Source organism: Choloepus didactylus, chromosome 12 (assembly GCF_015220235.1).
Source record: "Choloepus didactylus isolate mChoDid1 chromosome 12, mChoDid1.pri, whole genome shotgun sequence".
NCBI lineage: Eukaryota > Metazoa > Chordata > Mammalia > Pilosa > Megalonychidae > Choloepus > Choloepus didactylus.
This window is the reverse complement of record NC_051318.1, coordinates 779781-797950: the sequence shown is the minus strand read 5'-3', so window position 1 is coordinate 797950 and position 18170 is coordinate 779781. Positions and strand designations below refer to the sequence as shown.

General features: G+C 47.4%; 1 protein-coding gene across 1 annotated transcript in view; it reads right to left on the bottom strand.

Moving 5' to 3' along the window:
• LOC119507451 (basic proline-rich protein-like) overlaps positions 1-4155 on the bottom strand; it is a 30163-nt gene extending 26008 nt beyond the window's left edge. The window contains exons 1-2 of the mRNA XM_037800618.1: positions 4112-4155; positions 3465-3562 (exon numbers count right to left, since the gene is read on the bottom strand). Coding sequence (XP_037656546.1) covers positions 3465-3562; positions 4112-4155 — 142 coding nt within the window. The remainder of the gene's footprint in view (positions 1-3464; positions 3563-4111) is intronic.
• Between the last annotated feature and the right edge of the window lie 14015 nt (positions 4156-18170).

Here is an 18170-nt window from a genome sequence, read left to right as displayed (position 1 = left end):
ATTCCTCCCATTTCAGGTTGGTGGATAATGAGTGGACAGTCATGTTTGTCTCCCCACAGTTATTCCAGGTTATTTACTAGTTTTTGGTCTTTTATGAATTGTTCCAGGGGGGACTAACAGTCTTCCACTCCTCTCTGTGCTGCCATCTTAGCTCCTCTCTCTCTCTCTCTCCTCTTTTATTATAGGCATTTAGGGCAACAAATTTCCCTCTCAGGTCTGCCTTTGCTGCATCCCATAAGTTTTGATATGTTGTGTTTTCATTGCATTTGCCTCGAGGTATTTGCTAATTTCTCTTGTAATTTCTTCCTTTACCCACTGGTTTTCTAAGAGGGTGTGTTTAGCCTCCACATATTTGTGAACTTTATGACCTTCTGCCTTTTATTTATTTCCAACTTCATTCCATTATGGTCTGAGAAAGTGTTTTGTATAATATCAATATTTTAAATTTGTTGAGACTTGCTTTGTGACCCAACATGTGGTCTATCCTAGAGAATGTTCCATGAGCACTTGAGAAAAAAATGTATCCTGCTGTTGTTGGATGTAGTGTTCTATAAATTTCTGTCAAGTCTAGTTCATTTATCGTACAATTCAGCATCTCCATTTCTTTATTGATCCCCTGTTTAAATATTCTATTCATTGATGAAAGCAGTTTATTGAAATCTCCAACTATTATTTTAGAGGTGTCTACTTCTCCTTTCAGTGATCTCAGTGTTTGCCTCATGAATTTTGGGGCATTCTGGCTTGGTGCATAAATATTTATGATTGTTATGTTTTCTTGATGAATTGACCCTTTTATTAATATATAGTGTCCTTATTTGTCTCTTTTAATTGTTTTACTTTTGAAGTCTAATTTGTCTGATATTAATATAGCTGCCTGCTTTTTTTGGGTAGTTTGTGTGAAATATCTTTTTCCAACCTTTCACTGTCTGTCTGTTTTTGCCCTTGTGTCTAAAGTGAGTTTCTTGTAGACAGCATATAGATGGGTCCTGTTTTTTAATCCATTCTACAAGTCTGTGTCTTTTTATTGGGGAGTTTAATCCATTTACATTTAGTGTTATTACTGTAAGGGCAGTACTTTCTTCTACCATTTTTTCTTTTGGATTTTATACATCATATTTTATTTTTTCCTCTCTCTCTTTTTACCTTTCCTTATAATCTTCATTTCTGCACTCTTCTCCAACTCTCTCTCTCCTGTTGTTTCCTATCAGCCTGTAGCATTCCCTTTGGTATTTCTTGTAGTGCTGGTCTCTTATTCAAAAACTCTCTCAGTGTTTTTTTGTCTGAAAATATTTTAATCTCGCCTTCATTTTTGAAGGACAGTTTTGCTGGATATAGAATTCTTGGTTGGCAGTTTTTCTCTTTCAGTATCTTAAATATATCATACCACTGTCTTCTCACTTCCACGGTTTCTGTGGAGAAATCTGTACATAGTCTTCTATTTCTTCTATTATTCTTTCTGCTCCTTTCCTCCTCTCTTCTCCTTCTGGGATACCGATAACACATATATTCGTGCATTTCATGTTATCACTCAGCTCCCTAAGACCTTGCTCATATTTTTCCATTTTTTTCACCATCTGTTCTTTTGTGTGTATGAATTTAAATGTTTTGTCTTCCAGTTCACTGATCCTTTCTTCTGCCTGGTCAGATCTACTGTTGTGTCCCTCCATTGTGTTTTTCATCTCCTCCATTGTGGCCTTCACTCCCATGAGTTCTGCCATTTGTTTTTTTGAAGTTTATAATTCTTCTTTATGGTCATACAATGTCTTCTTTATATTCTTCAGCTCTTTTGATATATCTTCCTTCAGTTCATTGAATTGATTTAGCATTAGTTGCCTCAACTCCTGTATCTTGGTTGAGCTATTAGTTTGTTCTTTTGGCTGGTCCATATTTTCATGTTTCCTAGTATGGCTTGTTATCTTAAGTTGTCTAGACATGTGATTTTCTTGATTAGTTTATTCTGGAGCTCATTTTCTCCCTTTTACCTAGGGGTTTCTTGTTGGCTGGCTTTGTTCTCTGACCTCTGTTGTTCAGTTCAACTTATTCTAGACCTCTAACTTAGGTTTCATTTAGTTGATCAGAATTTTTCACCTCTTGTTTTTTCTGTTTCTTGCCCTGACTCTATGTAGTTGTTTTGTGAGTGGGTATCCTCAGATATGGTCAACCCTAGTCAGATTTTCCCAGTCTAGTGAGGCCCAGGTCTCATTGGAAGGGTATGGCGTTTTCCTGAGAACGAGACCCTCCTATGAGGCCTTTAGAATTGGTGCTTTTCCTCTCCTGTCCAGCAGGTGGCGCTGGCCAGCCCGCAGCTCCCCCACCAGTGTAAGGAGGTGTGGAGCCTTTAGTTCTCCTGGTGACTCTGATCCTGTCAGGGGCGTGGCTGACTGAAGCCAGAGTCTGAATTCCAGCCCCTGGGGTCTGAGTTCCCAGAAGGAGGACTGCCAGTTGAGCTGGACCTCCCTCCACTCTCCCAGTCCTCAGAACTCCAGTTGTCTCTCAGGGGCACTATTCCCTTCTCCCCTCTCCTCTTTGGGGCAACTTCAGCTAAATTCCTTGGTCAGCCTGAGTTCCCAAATAAAGACGGGGGTGGAGACCTTCAGAAGTGAATGTGGAATTTGAAGAAGTTCTGGGTACTCTGTCTGCCTCCAAGCCTAGCCTAGCCCTTCAGCTTGGGCTTTCTAATAGAAAATAACTACATATGTTACTTTTAGATTAAAAAAACAGAAAAGAAAAACAAGCAAAAAAAAAAAAAAACCAAAGAAAAAAAAAGGAGTCCCTTTTAAAAGTCTTTCCCCAGCGTGGAAGTTTTGTCAGTGTCAGACTAGAGCATTTAGAGATGTACTATGCACTATTGTCTCCAATAGCTTCAATTCAGCCCCTGCCAGGGGCTATTGAAATGCAAAAAGATAAGGAGTCAGTGAGAAGGGACAAGGGACAAAATGTAGGGGGAAAAAAAAAGGGCTTTTTGGAGGCTGGGAATGGGTGCCTGCTTTTATGTGCCACCCCCCCCCTTCTCAGAGCCCAGCCCTTCTTTAGCACCCCCAGCTCCAAAAATTAGTTAATTAATTTGTTAGTTAATTCTGCAGTTGTGTCTGGGTTGAGCCCCTCTTCTTGTCCTCGGCAGATTGTTGTTCTGTTTTTTTTTTCCTTCTTTCAGGGAGCCGGCAGCAAGACAGTCTGTGGGCTCTGGGTGGGGAGGGGCGCCAGACCCCTGGTCAGGGGAACTTACAATGTTTGCTGCAATCTCAGCTTTTCCTCCAGGTCCAAACTTGTTTCCGATGTGTGACTGGTTACTGGAGACCCCGAAAACACTGTTTCATAAAGTTCTTGGGTAATTACCAGCTGCTCTAGAAGAGAGATGAAATTCTGCGCCTCACCACTCTGCCATCTTGCCCCGCCCCGCCAGGCCTCTGACTCTTGAGGACAGCGAAGACGTGGCTCCGGGTGCCGCGGGGCGGCTGGCTCACCTGCCAGGATGGCTGGGGCGGCCTGGGGGCTCCACCGCAGGGAGGGGCGGTGAGAAGCTTCATTCAGCTTTGGGGAGTTGAGGGCGTGTCCACAGCGCCTACAGGGTGGGCAAAGGACTGCCAGTGAGGCTGGGGCAGCCCCAGTCCTGCTCACCATGAGAGGGTCATGCAGACACGGAGCAGCAGGTAAAGGGCCTGGCTGTTAAATCTGGCTGGCGTTGGAGGATGTGCTCTACAGCCATCGGGAAGAGCTGCCGATCAATGCTCATGGCAGGAAGTTCCGTGTTCCATCCCAGTCTGCTGTGGTGTTTTGACCCCCCTGTTCAGACACGTGATGTTCATCCCTCTGGCCTTGCCAGTGCTTTCTCCCTTGCCCACCCCCATGCCTTGCCACCTACTGCTTTCTGTCCAGCCCAGCCCCATTGCTACCCCACACCTGCCCACATCTGCTCATGGGCCATGGGTGGCTCTGCCTTGGCTCTGTCCGCGGCTTTGTGTGGGTGCCACATGCTGCACCTCACTGTCTGCTCACATAATGTGACACCTGGACCTGTGCTCTTCCAGAAAGTTCTTGGACCAGCTTTCAGCTCATCTCTCTCCTTGGGCCCTTCTGATCTGCTTGTCACCTGTTTTTCAGTCTGGCCCACCTGGGGTCGTCAAGGCCTTTGCTGCCGCATCTAAGGAGCACCATGCCCGTGCAGAGCCGCCTCTGCTCACACTCACTTCACGATGACTTGGTTACCTTGTGGTCCCACCTGGAGAAGGCCCTTCCTTCCCGTTTCCACAAGGGACACGCCGACCTCCAGCGGCTGAGCACCTGGGTGCTCCCGGGCAGAGCTCCCTGCTCCCTCTCCAGGCAGGCAGGGCCCGTGGTGCAGACTCGTCCTTCAGCCCAGCTCACACCTGAACTTGACAGGTGTGTCAGCAGCAAGTGCCCGCTCTCAGGAGCCACCAAGGGCAGGCGTGCCTTAGTGCCAGAGATTCTGCGTCTGGCTCGGCCAGAGCACGCAGGGTGAGAAGGAGCTGGCAGCGAGCACTGCAAACACTGGCAAGCTTTCCCTCGCTGGCTCTGGTATTTTTCAGACCTCAAATGTAGTCTCTGCGAAGACTGTGTCCTTTCCTTGTCCTTCACTTTCTTATCCCGTTTGCCACATGTAACACTGACATCTGAGGGCATAACGTGGGTATTTCCATAACCTTTTGAAGCTCTCATTCTGCCTCCAAAGTGTGTTCTCTGTGTCCTTCCACAGGTCATGTTCGTTGCTGTGCCTCAGTTTCTTCTGTGAGCATTAAATGGGAAGGTCAACGGGAAGAACTTAGCCTGGTTCCTGAGACTTGTCATATGGTCAGTAGATATCAGCTCTCGTCTGTGCGTTAGAAGTGCTATGAGTTGCCATCGTCACTGTTTGATTTGGCCACAGAGGAGCAAATGGCAATGGCGGTCATTTCCGGGGGGCTCGGCAGTGCCCGTGGCCCTTGGCTCTGGGACCAGGTACCCGCCGGTCCTGAGGGGCGGAGAGCTGGCTCCTGGGCTTGTGCCTTGGTTTTAGGGGCGGCTGTGTGCCTGCTTCAGTGCTGGTACGTCTTGTCCCTAAATGTGAGTGTGCCACGGCTGGGTGAAGCTTCCTTCAGCAGTGCTCAGGTGCAATGTCAACCACCCGCATGGCTCCTTGGTATTTTTAAAGCATTTTTGCAGCTATTTTCTTATTCCGTTTCACAGGTGGGGAAACTGCCTCCTTCCTTCCATCCTCCTCATAGAGCTGAAGTAGACACAGGTCTCCCAGAATCCATTCCAGAAAGCCTACCCCACGCACTGTGGCCTTGCCCTTAGGGCTTTGTCCCGGGGACGCCACCCCCTTCTCATGGCTGTTTCTTTTTCATCGGATGCGTTTTCTCTTTTTCTTTGGAACAGAGTCACCTTATTTCTTGATGCTGTTGATGGTGGGACATTTAGCAAAATTAAAGAACTGATTACTTCTACTACCTTCTTTGGGTTCTAGGTGAGAGAAAAATGTATTCTTTAAAGGGACTACTTTAGAATGAAAGCACACACTTGGGGTGAAAAGGGACCTCTCCTCTCCCAGCGGGCGGCCAGCCCCCAACCGGAGCGGATTTCTCAGCTCCAGCCCCTCACTGCACATCTGGTGCCCATTTTCATAACTGTGACACATTTAAAAATTGTTGTTGATGATAAGAATACAACAATGATAGTTAAAAGTTTCAAGAAGAGCATATGTGTATGTGTACACACACACACATTCATGCCTGTGCAAGCAAACAAGCACATTTACACACGAGAAAATGCAAATGGCTCCACCTATTTCTAAACTAAATAAATATGGTGTTTTTTGGTTTTCAATTTTGTTTTTTTTTTTAACTGTTTTAGTCAAATGTTTCCTTCGCATTGTACTTCTCTGGCTGATTTCTTTTATGTTCTAGAGTGTCACTAGTACGGTTTCCTGCTCAGCGTGGTGGTTTATCGCTGTATGAAATTCTCCCATGGATACCTGCAAGGCTCTGGGATTGCGATTGTCTGAGGAACACGGTGCCTTTCAGATCACGCTCAAAAATGCAAATATTCACAGTAGGAAAGTGCTTTGCCCACATGATATTGAAGGAAAAATAAAAGCAGAAGTATGAGCCTAGTAAATTGGTAGAAAAGAACCAAAACACTGGGAGTGGAGGCTGGAAGTCAAAACTGGGAAGGTTAAGACTGTTCTTTTGGTGATTTCTTACACATCAGTGGCACATCCACAAGTGCTTCAAACACTGATTTTCTTGCAAAATTAAAGCTGCAGAGGACTCTGTCATATTCTCAGAGGCACGGGAAGTATTCTAGGGCCTGCTCCCCAGTGGCCCTCACACCCTTTGAGCCAGGCTGTTTTCAAGCTTCCTCAGGGCAGGGGCAGGGCTGGTGCAGGGGCTGGCGGAGGCCGTGCCCCGGGGAGTCGGGGTGGGTGAGGCGACCCGGTGCCTGAAGACAGCCTGCGGTGGCCCCCCTCTCACCCTGGGACCACCCCTGAGCCAGTGACACCCCTGGAGTTGGAGCAGCCCACCTGGGGGTTAGGAGAGGAACTCCTGCTGCGTGAGACCTCCTCTCCGTTGTTGTCCAATGAATAGGATATGGTGCACTTTCCCAATTCCACTGGACTTTGGGGCAGGCCATTCTGTGTGGGGGCCGCTGGGCCCTGTTGGATGTGGGCAGCACCCCTGGCTGCCCCTCTAGATGTCAGGGTGCCCCTAGGCATGGCAATGCAAATGTCCCCGGACGTTGCCACAGGCCCCCTGGGTACGAAATGAAGTGTTGCATCAATACACTCATTCATGATGACAAATTTTATCAAAATCGTTGGTCCCCAAACATTTTTTCTTCTTGCCTAAAAAGGGTGGTGATATAGCTTTACAACAATATGGCTCCTAACATGTCCCACACTTTTTTTAACTGATGGATTTTTTTATGTATCACAGTGACCACAATATAAAGATAAAGCACATTTTTTGAAGGATCTGTTTCTGGATAACTTCAGGATTCCTGTTTGCACCGCCCTTCCCTCTCCTTTCCTCCGTGACCCACTTCCTCCAGAACGTCCACAGGAAGTGGAAGGGTGGGGGCGGCTGCCTCTGCGGGGTTGACGATGAGTGTGGCAGCCCCCGGCCCGAGCGGAGCAGTCTGCGTGACCTGGGCAGATGAGGTCACCTCTCATCTTTGCAAGCCAGTAAAGAGAAAAGGGAAATTAATCTTAAAATGTAACTTTGAAACGTGAAACAGAGAATAAGCAGGAGGTGAGACACTCGTGGTCTCACGAAGGAGTGAGATGGAAACGTTGAGTCTCACACCCAGACTTGAATAAGCCTCCTCCGGGGTCCCCACACGCGGCCTTCAGCTGTTAATAGTTTACTTCCTTCTCGACGCTCTTGTGGTTATCATCGATCACCGACTCCCTCCCCCGTCATGACCTTCTCCTGCACTTGTGCCCTTAGGAGTGTCTTTGTCTTAAACCCTTATAACCCGCTTGACCAACTAGCTTGAACGCGCGGTGGACTTCCCTGCGAATGCGGTGCCCGCCCGGCCTGAGCGAGCCGTCGTGATCTCTCCGCGACTTCCCTCCTGTCGGTGAGCCCTGAGTAAGAGCTCAGGTATCGGACCATGCCCGGGGTCGTCTTTGGCCTCTGGACCCGCAAAGCCCTCGTGGGCTGCGACGATGTGCTATTGCAGTTGGAGAGGTTACTAGATAGAAGGGAAAGTAGAGAAAGAATGTCGTGAACTATGATGGTAGATTAAATTCTAACTCTGAAAGGAGAGGAAGCTGGAGATACCGTGTCTTAGTTGGCAAGGCCGCTGTGACAGATACCGCACAATGGGCATGTATTGGCTCATGGTTTTGAAGCAAGGGAAAGCCCAAAACTGAGACATGGCATGGCTTGTGTTCTCCCGGGTTCCGCAGCGTTCCGGGGCTGGCTGCCGGCCGTCCTTAGGGTTGCTCGGCTTGCATCTCTGCCCCCCGCTGCATGGCCATGGGCTCTGCTTTCATCAACTCCTTGCGTTTCTGTGGACTTCTCCAATTTCTGGCCTCTGTTTTCTTCTCTTTCCAAGGCCTCTGGTCGGAAGGGTGCAGGCCACCCTTGTTCAGCAGGGCACCCCTTAACTAGAGTGACACCTTCAAGAGCTCCTCTTCACTGTGGGCTCACAGCACACCCGCAGCTTGTGTCTCCCTGGGGATTCCGTCCGCTCCAGAGAGTGCTAAATGCCAGATGTTTCAGAAGGAGGCCGTGTCCTCCTCGCCTTTGCCCTGGAGAAGATGCGCTGTAGGACTTAGACGTGCACCCTAGGCCTTGGGAAATCTGACCTCTGCAGTTTTGGAGAGAGACGTAGTATCAGAGGGACTTCGTAGGAAATGTGGGCTAGGAGGGAAGCAGGGCTCCAAGCAGTGTAATCGTGAGCCGACCCGGAGAGGAATAAGAGAGGATCCACCCAAAGAGTCAGGCGAAACTGCTCGAGAACTGGAAGCAAGAACCTGATTCTAAAGTCTTTTCCCCACACCAGACCCCTTTACCTTTTGTGTTGTTTATGCAGTTCATTGAAAACACTTAATTTAAGGCTCGTTACTAGGCAGACTGTGCCTAGGTTTTTGTAGATAAGATGTGTACTTGGAGATCTCCACATGGAGCGATCCAGCCTAATTCAGTAAGGTTTACAGTGATTTGGGCTCAATGTTAACAGTGATGAAGCATGTCCTTGGGCTGTTGACCCTGTGCGTGCTTTTCTGTGGGACCATGAAAAAACAGAATCACTAAAACAGGTTTAGTAATTCTTGACTCCCCTTGGCAAGTAACTTTTATCTCACTATTATTTTCCTTCTAAACCCTGTTACATTTTTCTTGTCCGTTTTTGAATCTTTGTTACCTCAGATAGCAACGGAGACCTTCACCTGGAGTCTTATCGTACCTTCTTGTGTCCCAGAGCTTTCAGACAGGACATCACACCTGAGAGGGCATCAGGAACATCAGATTTTGAAATATGCTTGGAAAGTGACAGAATTTAATCATCTTCTCAGGCAAAATCTCTACATGCTTATGAAGTTTCCACAAATCCAGCACACTGTATACACCTGTTCATTTGGTCCTCAATATCCTCACTCAAATCACACAGAAATACTAAGCTTGGGAATATGTATTTTACTGAATCATGTTAAGAATCTACTGCTGGATCAAATTTGACTCTAGATGACAAATTTCAAAGGGGGTTAATTCCCTTGTTACTCTGCTTTGAGCAGAGAAACTAATTCAAATGTTTGGGCCATATATGTTTTCAATAAAACAAAATAAAAAGTGGAGCTGTTGTAAGACAGAATAAAGACATGGATCATGTAATAATGTGGATGAACCTTGAGGACATTATGTTGAGTGAAGTTAGCCAGAAACAAAAGGACAGATTCTGTATGGTCTCACTAATATGAACAGACATTAATGAACAAACTCTGGGAGTTAAAGCTGACAACACAGGCGACCAGGAGATAGAAAGAGGGCAGAGATCAGCCATTTGATGCTGAAGGACTACAGAATGTTTAGGATTGATTGCATAGATCCAAAAATAGATAGCATAATACTGTGTGATGGTAGCACGGTATTGTAAGTACACTGAACAAAGATGTCTGAGTAAAGCTGAAAGAGGTGGGATAGGAGAATGTACGACACCAGAGGTAAAGATAGATGATAAAGACTGGGGCTGTATAACGTGGCAAAAACTGGAGTGGCCAATGACTGTTACTAAATATACAAATATAAAAATGGTTTTGCATGTGGGAAAGCAAATGAATGTCAACCATGTAGAAATTTGAAAAGGGGATGGTATTCAGGAAAAAACATAATCAAAGCGAACTGGAGTCTATGGTCAACAGTAACATTGTAATATACCTCCATTAAATGTAACAAAGGCAATATGCCAATGCTAAATGTATATGAGAGGGGGATATAGGGGAGGAATATGGGATTCTTGGTAGCGGTGTTATTTGCTGTCCTTACTAGTATATTGTATTGGATGACATGTTATTTTTCTTTTTATCATTTTTTTCTTATTGCTAAAAAAAAAAAACAATTTTTCTTGTAGTAATCAGTATGTTCAAGTGCTGATTGTGGTGATAAATGTACAACTTTATGATGATACCATGAACAACTGATTGTACACTGTGGATAAATGTATGGTATGAGAATATAACTCTATAAAATTGTAGGAAAATATATATATAGGAGTAAAAGTTTTGGAGAAAACATGGTGAGAGGGGTGATGCCTCACCGATATGGACTAACTACAATGTGTTAACTCAGAATTGAATCTTAGAACATAGCCTAACGTGGACACAATAATTGTAATAGTCCCTAGACTGTAAGCTCTTACAGCAGTTAACTCTATCCCTGAATTGTAAGGCCTATCTCTAAACTTTGAGATGCAGATCCCCTAGCGTATAACCTGATTGGTCTCTGGAACAATGCATATCTCTGAGACACCTGAAACTCAGAGCTAGAGCTTGGCAGATATGAATGTCAGTATTAGTGCATACAGCCACTGTCAAAAAAAAAAAAAAAAAAAAAGCTGAAAGGGAGCCCAGACTTCCAATTAGTGATATGAGTGAAGCAGGTCTGGTTAAGACCAGGGCAAGCCAGGCCAAAGGGTAAAGGTTGAAACTGATTGTGTTTTAAAACTTCAACTTCCATATGAGACCAAGGGAATAGATATCTATTTGGTACAGGATCTAAATTTTCTAAATGGTACAACTCTACAGTCGATTTGTTCAAACACCACAATTGCATGGAACTTTGAATAGGAAGTGAGATATGGTAGGTTAGTATAGGCTGGAGTGAAATAGTGACACATCCCAGAGTAATTTGGGCAGATAATAAAAAATATATTTATAGCCTCCCCCTCCCCAGCCCCGAGGATCTGGGGGAAGGTGCAGATGTGTTGGACATCCTCACCTGGACTGGTGTTGATGTTGTCACAAACATTGGGACTGGCGGTTTAATGTGCTGAGCCCTCGAGCATGGGACTTGCCCTTATGAAGCTCATTACCACAAAGGAGAGTCTAAAGTTGTATGTAATGGTGCCTAAGAGTCTCCCCCTGAGTACCTCTTTGTTGCTCAGATGTGGCCCTCTCTCTCTCTAACTGAGCCATCTCGACAGGTGAACTCGCTGCCCTCCCCCCTACGTGGGACCCGACTCCCAGGGGTGTAAATCTCTCTGGCAACGCAGAATATGACTCCTGGGGATGAATGTGGACCCAGCATCATGGGACTGAGAGTATCTTCTTGACCAAAAGGGGGATGCAAAATGGGACGAAATAGTTTCAGTGGCTGAGAGATTTCAAATGGAGTCGAGAGGTCACTCTGGTGGACATTCTTATGCACTATATAGATAACACCTCTTAGGCTTTAATGTATTGGAATAGCTAGAAGTAAATACCTGGAACTACCAAACTCCAACCCAGCAGTCTGGACTCCTGAAGACAATTATATAATAATGTAGATTACAAGGGGTGACAGTGTGATTGTGAAGACCTTGTGGATCACACCCCCTTTATCTAGTGTATGGATGAGTAGAAAAATGGGGATAAAAACTAAAGGACAATGGGGTGGGATGGGGGGATGATTTGGGTGTTCTTTTTTCACTTTTATATTTTATTCTTGTTCTGGTTCTTTCTGATGTAAGGAAAATGTTCAGAGATAGATTGTGGTGATGAATGCATAACTACGTTATCATATTGTGGACAGTGGATTGTATACCATGGATGATTGTATGGTGTGTGAATGTATTTCAATAAAACTGAATTTAATAAAAACAAAAAAAGTGGAGCTGTGAGCTGAAGATGAAAAATATAACCAGGGAAGATTGTCATAGTGTCTCCATCTTTGGTGATATACTTTTAAAAAGTCTTCATCTATGCCCTTTATAATATGGATCTTTGAAAAGGTTTGGTGTATTCAGGGGATTTCTTCTCCAAATTATAATGAAGTACGTGGACTTTTCTTAAGGTCTTTTATTTTACAAGATAAAGGTTTTGAAATGCTTTATCCTGTTTTAACCTTCAAAATCCTGATGAGCTGGAGACAACAGAAACTCTGGAAACACATGCTTGAAATGCCCAGATTTGATTCTCGGGTGGTCACAGCTCTTTCGGGGAAACTGTAAGTCTCCATATCAGGGGCCAGAAGGCGAGTGTAGGAAGAACCAAACAGCCTTTAATTTAATGGAGTAAATTTCCCACGAGGACTGGCTGTATAATTTTTGGAGCACAGTGCAAAATGAAAACACAGGCCCTTTGTTCAAAGATTAAGAATTTTGAGACGGTGGCAGCAGAGCGTCCAGCCCAGCGCGGGGCCCTCTCGGTGTGGCCTGGGTGGGGGCCCCGTCTGCAGCCACAGAGGTGAACTCGCAAGTCTGGTCTCCGCATCCCGGTGGGGATTCCACAGGATCACACGCCAGGTGACACACACCAGGTCCACCGATGCCAGGGCTGGATTCCAGCTGCTTCGCAGTTTCCGTAGCACGGACAAGGCCCTGGAGATTTTGGAAATGTGTCTGTATCAGTTTGGATGTGTTATGTCCCCTAAAATGCCATGTTCTTTAATGCAGCCTTGTGGGAGCAGACGTATTAGTGTTGATTAGGTTGGAATCCTTTGATTGTTTCCATGGAGATGTGACCCAATCAACTGTGGGTGAACCATTTGAGTGGATTATTCAGGGTGGGTCTTGATTTGATCCCTGGAGTCCTATAAAAGATCGCACAAACAGAAGGACCTCAGAGCAGCTATGAGAGACATTTTAGAGATGGCCATTGATAGCAGACTTTTGCTGACACTTTGGAGATGCTAGCGCAGAGTTTGCCCCAAGAAGATAAGAGAGGACAAAACACCCCAAGAGCAACATTTGAAGAAAGCACAGGAGCTGAGAGAGGAGCTAGAACACGATCAGCAGATGCCAGCCACGTGCCTTCCCAGCTAACAGAGGTTTTCCAGATGCCATTGGCCTTCCTTTGGTGAAGGTATACTCATGCAGATGCCTTAATTTGGACATTTTCATGGCCTTCAGACTGTAAATTTGTAATCAAATAAACCCCCTTTATAAAAGGCAACCCATTTCTGGTATTTTGCACAACGGCAGCATTAGTAAACCGGGTCTCCTGTCTTCTTGGCCCCCTTAATTTGCCTTGCAGGCCCTGCTTCCTGGAGCAGACTTTCCTTCCCCTGATTACTGCCTATTTGGGGAATGGCCTGGATTACTTTTAACATAAAAAGTATAATTCTTTGAGCTTGCCGTGTCCTCAGAATTTTGCTAGACTTTTGGGTTTGTAGGAGGGAAAATGTGAGCCCTAAAGAAGATGTCTAAAGGTTTAACATCTACTTGGAAAGGTAAGACTAACAAATATATAACGATGGAAAACATACACAGAGCACAGATGCGTCAGAAATGGACTATTCAATGGTAATTATAAAGTCAGAGCTGAGAAGCAGAGGGAAGTTTTCATCCTGGATGTAGGGACCTATAAAGACAGATGTTTGGCTATAATGAAAGGCAGGGTTTCCAGGCTGCAGGAGCTAGCGTGAGCAGAAGCTCGGGCCTCGGGGGTGGGAGGGTCGGCGTAGCGCAGGGACATGCGCCCGCACTGCCGACACCCTCCAGAGCCCAAGGGGGCAGATCCGAGGGGCTCGGAGGTCGCGGTGGGCACGAGGCAGGGCTCCCGGCAGAGCCTCAGGTGGCGAGGGCAGGGGGCCGCAGAGCAAGGGGTCGAGGCTGGGGAGGGGCTTCTGGGGGAGCTCTCAGGCTGGGGCACCCGACCAAGGCAGGAGCGGGGAGAAGGGCGTTTCCTCCTCCTGCTTCCTGCAGCCGGGGGCTGGGTGATGCACCGAGGGTCTTCAATTGTCCGGGTCGGGCCCAGGAGACATTTCCCACCGTTCATCCTGAACCAACAAGGCAGCGTCTGACTTCCGAATGGTACCTCAAGCCTGCAAAACACTTTTTAATACAAACCGTATTTTATTAAACAAACACCCTCGGTTGTAAGAAACACCACTGTTTTATATACTCTAGGAAAGAAAAGATGCTGCCAATCGAAAACAACACGGCCTCAGCTGTAGGGTGACCCCCAAATCAGAGGTGTTGTGAGGTGAAGAAACGTGATGCACTCGGGCCCTAAAGTCCTCTAGCGGCTGGGTGGGCCACGGTGCCTTGCACACTAACAAAGGGGCCGAGTCCCCGGACCGAGGCACCCGAGGGTGCGGGTTTGCCACGACCCTCTCGGTGTGGGGCTGCAGGGGGCCTGTGCTCGCTGCCTTGTGGCGTCCGGGGTCCCCCACTGGGAGGAGAAGGCCCCGCACAAGGAGGGAAGAAAATGACAGAAAACGGCGAGGAAAGGGGGAAGGTGCTCACAAATGTCAATGTTTTCCTTTACCATTGGTAAGTATTTTAAATGGTATTTTGGAAGCAATATTTTTGTGTGTGAAGTTTAATCAATTTTATGCCTCATTTTTAACTGGTTTCAAGCTGTTGCTGATATTATATATATATCTCTCTCATTTCAAGCTGTTGATTTATGTATGCATGCACACGTGTTATTCATGTCATCTCTGGGGTGAGTGGTGTAGTCATCTTTGTGCAATAAACATCAGAAAACATTAGTGTGACCCATGTGCACATTTTGTCTTTTAAGATGAAATGTGAGTCAGTAAATAAGCCATGGGTCAGTCACAAGCAGGCAAGTGTTGTCATCTCGGTGCTTGAAGGGTCTTGAACATGAGCATTCACACACACACACACAGAGGCACACTCAGGCTCATGCTCAGGCACACAAGGCTTGCACACACACACGTGCACATATACACAGGCACACAGACATTCACACAAACACACAGGCACAGGAACACACACGCACACACAAGTGCATATGCACAGGCACACATGCACACACACAAACACAGGTGCACACATAGGTACACACAGCAGGCACACATGAACACAGGTGCACACAGGATTGCATGCACACACATACACAGGCACACACACAGACTCACACAAATACCCAGGCACAGGCACACACAGACACTCGAAAGTGCACACACAAACACAGGTGCACACAGGCACACACAGGCACACACACACCCCGCCTTCCTAAACCTCCATTCTCATCACACCACCTCATAACTGAAGCTCATTGTGTGACTGCAACATCATGAAGAGAAGACTCTGTTTTCGTGGCCCTCAGAGGTGGCTGCTCCTCCGGAGAAGCCCCTCGGTCCGGCTCCATCCTGCCTGGGGGCTGTGGGACTCTGCCTCCATCTGGCGGTTCCCGTGGGAGGGGCCGCAATGGCACGGATGTCTCCTTGGGTCCGGGGTGAACAATGGCAAATGGGCACCAGGGCTGGGGTCTGCTTGCCAGAGACTGAAGATGCAAACCCAATCCAGGGCCTGTGCCGACAAAGCCAGGTTCCAGCTGGTCCTTTGGAAGCAGACGGGTGAAAGGACAGGGATTTGGAGGAAAGCTCCTGTTGGGACTGCAGATTTTCAGACTCAAGTGACTAAAGTCACACTAAGTTACATTCCTCCAGAAGTGTCCTCTTCAGCCTGGAAGCCACAAACGGGGGGACTTGCAGCAGCCTCAGACAGCCGTGCACACGAGCAGCTTCAGGTGGGAGGAAGAACGTGAGGGGTGTGCTAGAAAACAGACTTCAGTCCCCAGCTTCCTTCTCCTTCTCTTTCTCTTTTTGCTCTTCTTTCTCTTAGCGGACGTGAGAAACAGGGAAATCCATCTTATTATCCCTTAATTTTCATCTTGCGCTCACTGTCACAGGGGAGTGCCCTGGATTCTGATGGAAGTTCCAGCAGCTTCTTGCAGCTGTTGCTGAGCTGTCGCTAATGTCACAGTTAACGTTTTCTGTCAGTACCTGCAGTGGACGGTCGTGCTCGATGGGGAGGTTAATGATGAACTTGCTTACAGAAGCGGCCGTTTTCTCTCTTGGGGACCAGGGATGGTGAAACAGCCACTGCCCAGGACCGGGTAAGGAACAACCTCATCCGACACCGGTCGGTTCCGAGTGACCAAAGCAGAGGTTGCTGGTTCCAGGGCTTTGCAATCAGCACCTCAGGCGAGCAAGGGGGAGGAAAGGGGCAGTTGCCTTCAGGAAACACAGTCAGCCCATGATTAGCAGCTTTTCCTTTTCCCTGGTGCTGGATGGAGACTCTGGAATGGCTCAACAGGGTGAGCTCCGAGAACTGGGGACGGAGCTGGAATCACCCCCCCCCCAGCCTGGTGCTCCACACTCTTCTTCCTCAGCCTGCACAGCCCCCACCTGTGAAACGGAAGAAACAGGAATGCGTTTACCTCCCAGGAGGCGTCTTACAATGACACGAGGAAGGGTTTGCACGGGGCAGGCCCGGAGCTGGAGCCAACCCGGGACATCCGGGCCTCGGGGGGAGCAAAGCACACGGGGCTTGAAATGAGGCAACACAAACCCCAGACCTCTGATGTCCCACTGCAAAGGAAAAAAGAAAATGCAACAAACAGCGAAAATTGAAACTGTGAAAAAAAGAGCTCAGGGGGCATAATGTGCCTTGGGGTCTGACACGTTCAAAGGAGGCATCTGAAAATGTCTCTACAGATGAATTTCAGCCTTTCAGCCATGTACTGAGGACCTTGAGGGTGCAAGAAATTTGGAAACTACAAAAATTGCAAAATCAGGAACAAGCCTTCATAGGGGGTGGTGAGAAGCAAAAGAAAATTTTGTCTGTGAACAGGAGGCTGCATTATCAGAAAGGGAGAAGAAGAGCAAATCAAGATTAAGTGGAATCTATGGAATCTACGCAAATTCAGTTAAAAAAGCAACACCTAGTAAAGAAAAAACAAAAACAAAAAGCCCTTCTCCTGCCTTCTCCACCAAAATGGAGTATTTGAATTACACAGACAGTTAAGCCAAAGTGGGTATCTGGGTGCCTCTTGCAGACAGGGTCTTTATTAGCACTTTTTCACGTGGTCCTAAGAATGCACAGGATGGGGCGGGGGGGGGGGGGCAAGTAAAGCGAAGTGAGCCGTGGGCTGAACCTCCGGATTTGTCCTTGGCGCACAGCAGCCCCGGGCAGCGGAGGCACTGGCTGGCCCCAGGCTGGGTCTGTGGACAGCGGCAGGTGCCTGCCCTGCTCGGTCCTTCTGTGAGCTTGCAGGACACGGGGGAAGAGAGTTCTTTGTGTTCAAATGTACCAATGCTGAGCCTCTGTCTGTGAAAGCCCCTTCGTTCTCCAACGCTGAGATGTGGCACAGGGAGAAAAGCATCAGAAATTACCAATTTGGAGACAAACCCAGATCAACCCTTATTTTCAAGGCAATGTGAACGGAAAATGAGTTTCTGGAATCGAGGTGACTGACGCCTCGTCCTGTCCTCTTCAGTGCACGATTCGAAGGCCGAGGCAAAGGCAGAGGAACCAAGTCGGGGTCTTCCGTCGGGAAACCCTCCCCTACCACACCGTCCTCGTGGAATTCAGAATCGCTGCTTCTCAGTCGCTCTTGAACAACCCGCGATCTCCGGGAAGGCATCAGGCTTGTTTGAACTGCACATGTGTTGGCTATGGAATATTTTTCTTTGAAGTCAAAAAGAAAGACACAGCAGAAAGTAAACTAGCCTGTCTGCTTCCTGCCTCGCCGCCTTCCCACGGAGAGACCCCGTTCCCCGTGAGGCACGGCCTGTCCCGACGGGCGGGGGCTCCCATGTTGCTGGGTTCTCAACACAGCTTTCTTCTCTGAGCCCTTCTCCAAAAAGAAGGAAACTTTCTCAACCATAGGGCCCAGGGTTGGAAAGATTCGGGATGGAAAATGTCCTGGCTCGAATGCAGCTCACCGCGGTGGGCGCTGAAAGGAGAGCGGACAGGGGGCAAGATGGCGGCATAGAGAGGAGTGGAAGCTAAGCAGTCCCCCTGGAACAACTACAAAAAACCAGAAACAACTAGTAAATAATCCAGAATAACTGCAGGGGAACAAACGAGACCATCCACTCATCATACACCAACCTGAATTGGAAGGAATGCCTGAGAACACAGCATAAAATCTGTAAGTAAAGCCTGCGGAACCAGGTCAGGAGACCCCCTCACCCCATAGCCCGAGCTGCGGAGCCTCGTGGTGCCAGAGAGAAGCTCTCTCCCAGCAAGCGAATATAGCTCAGCTGAGCTCC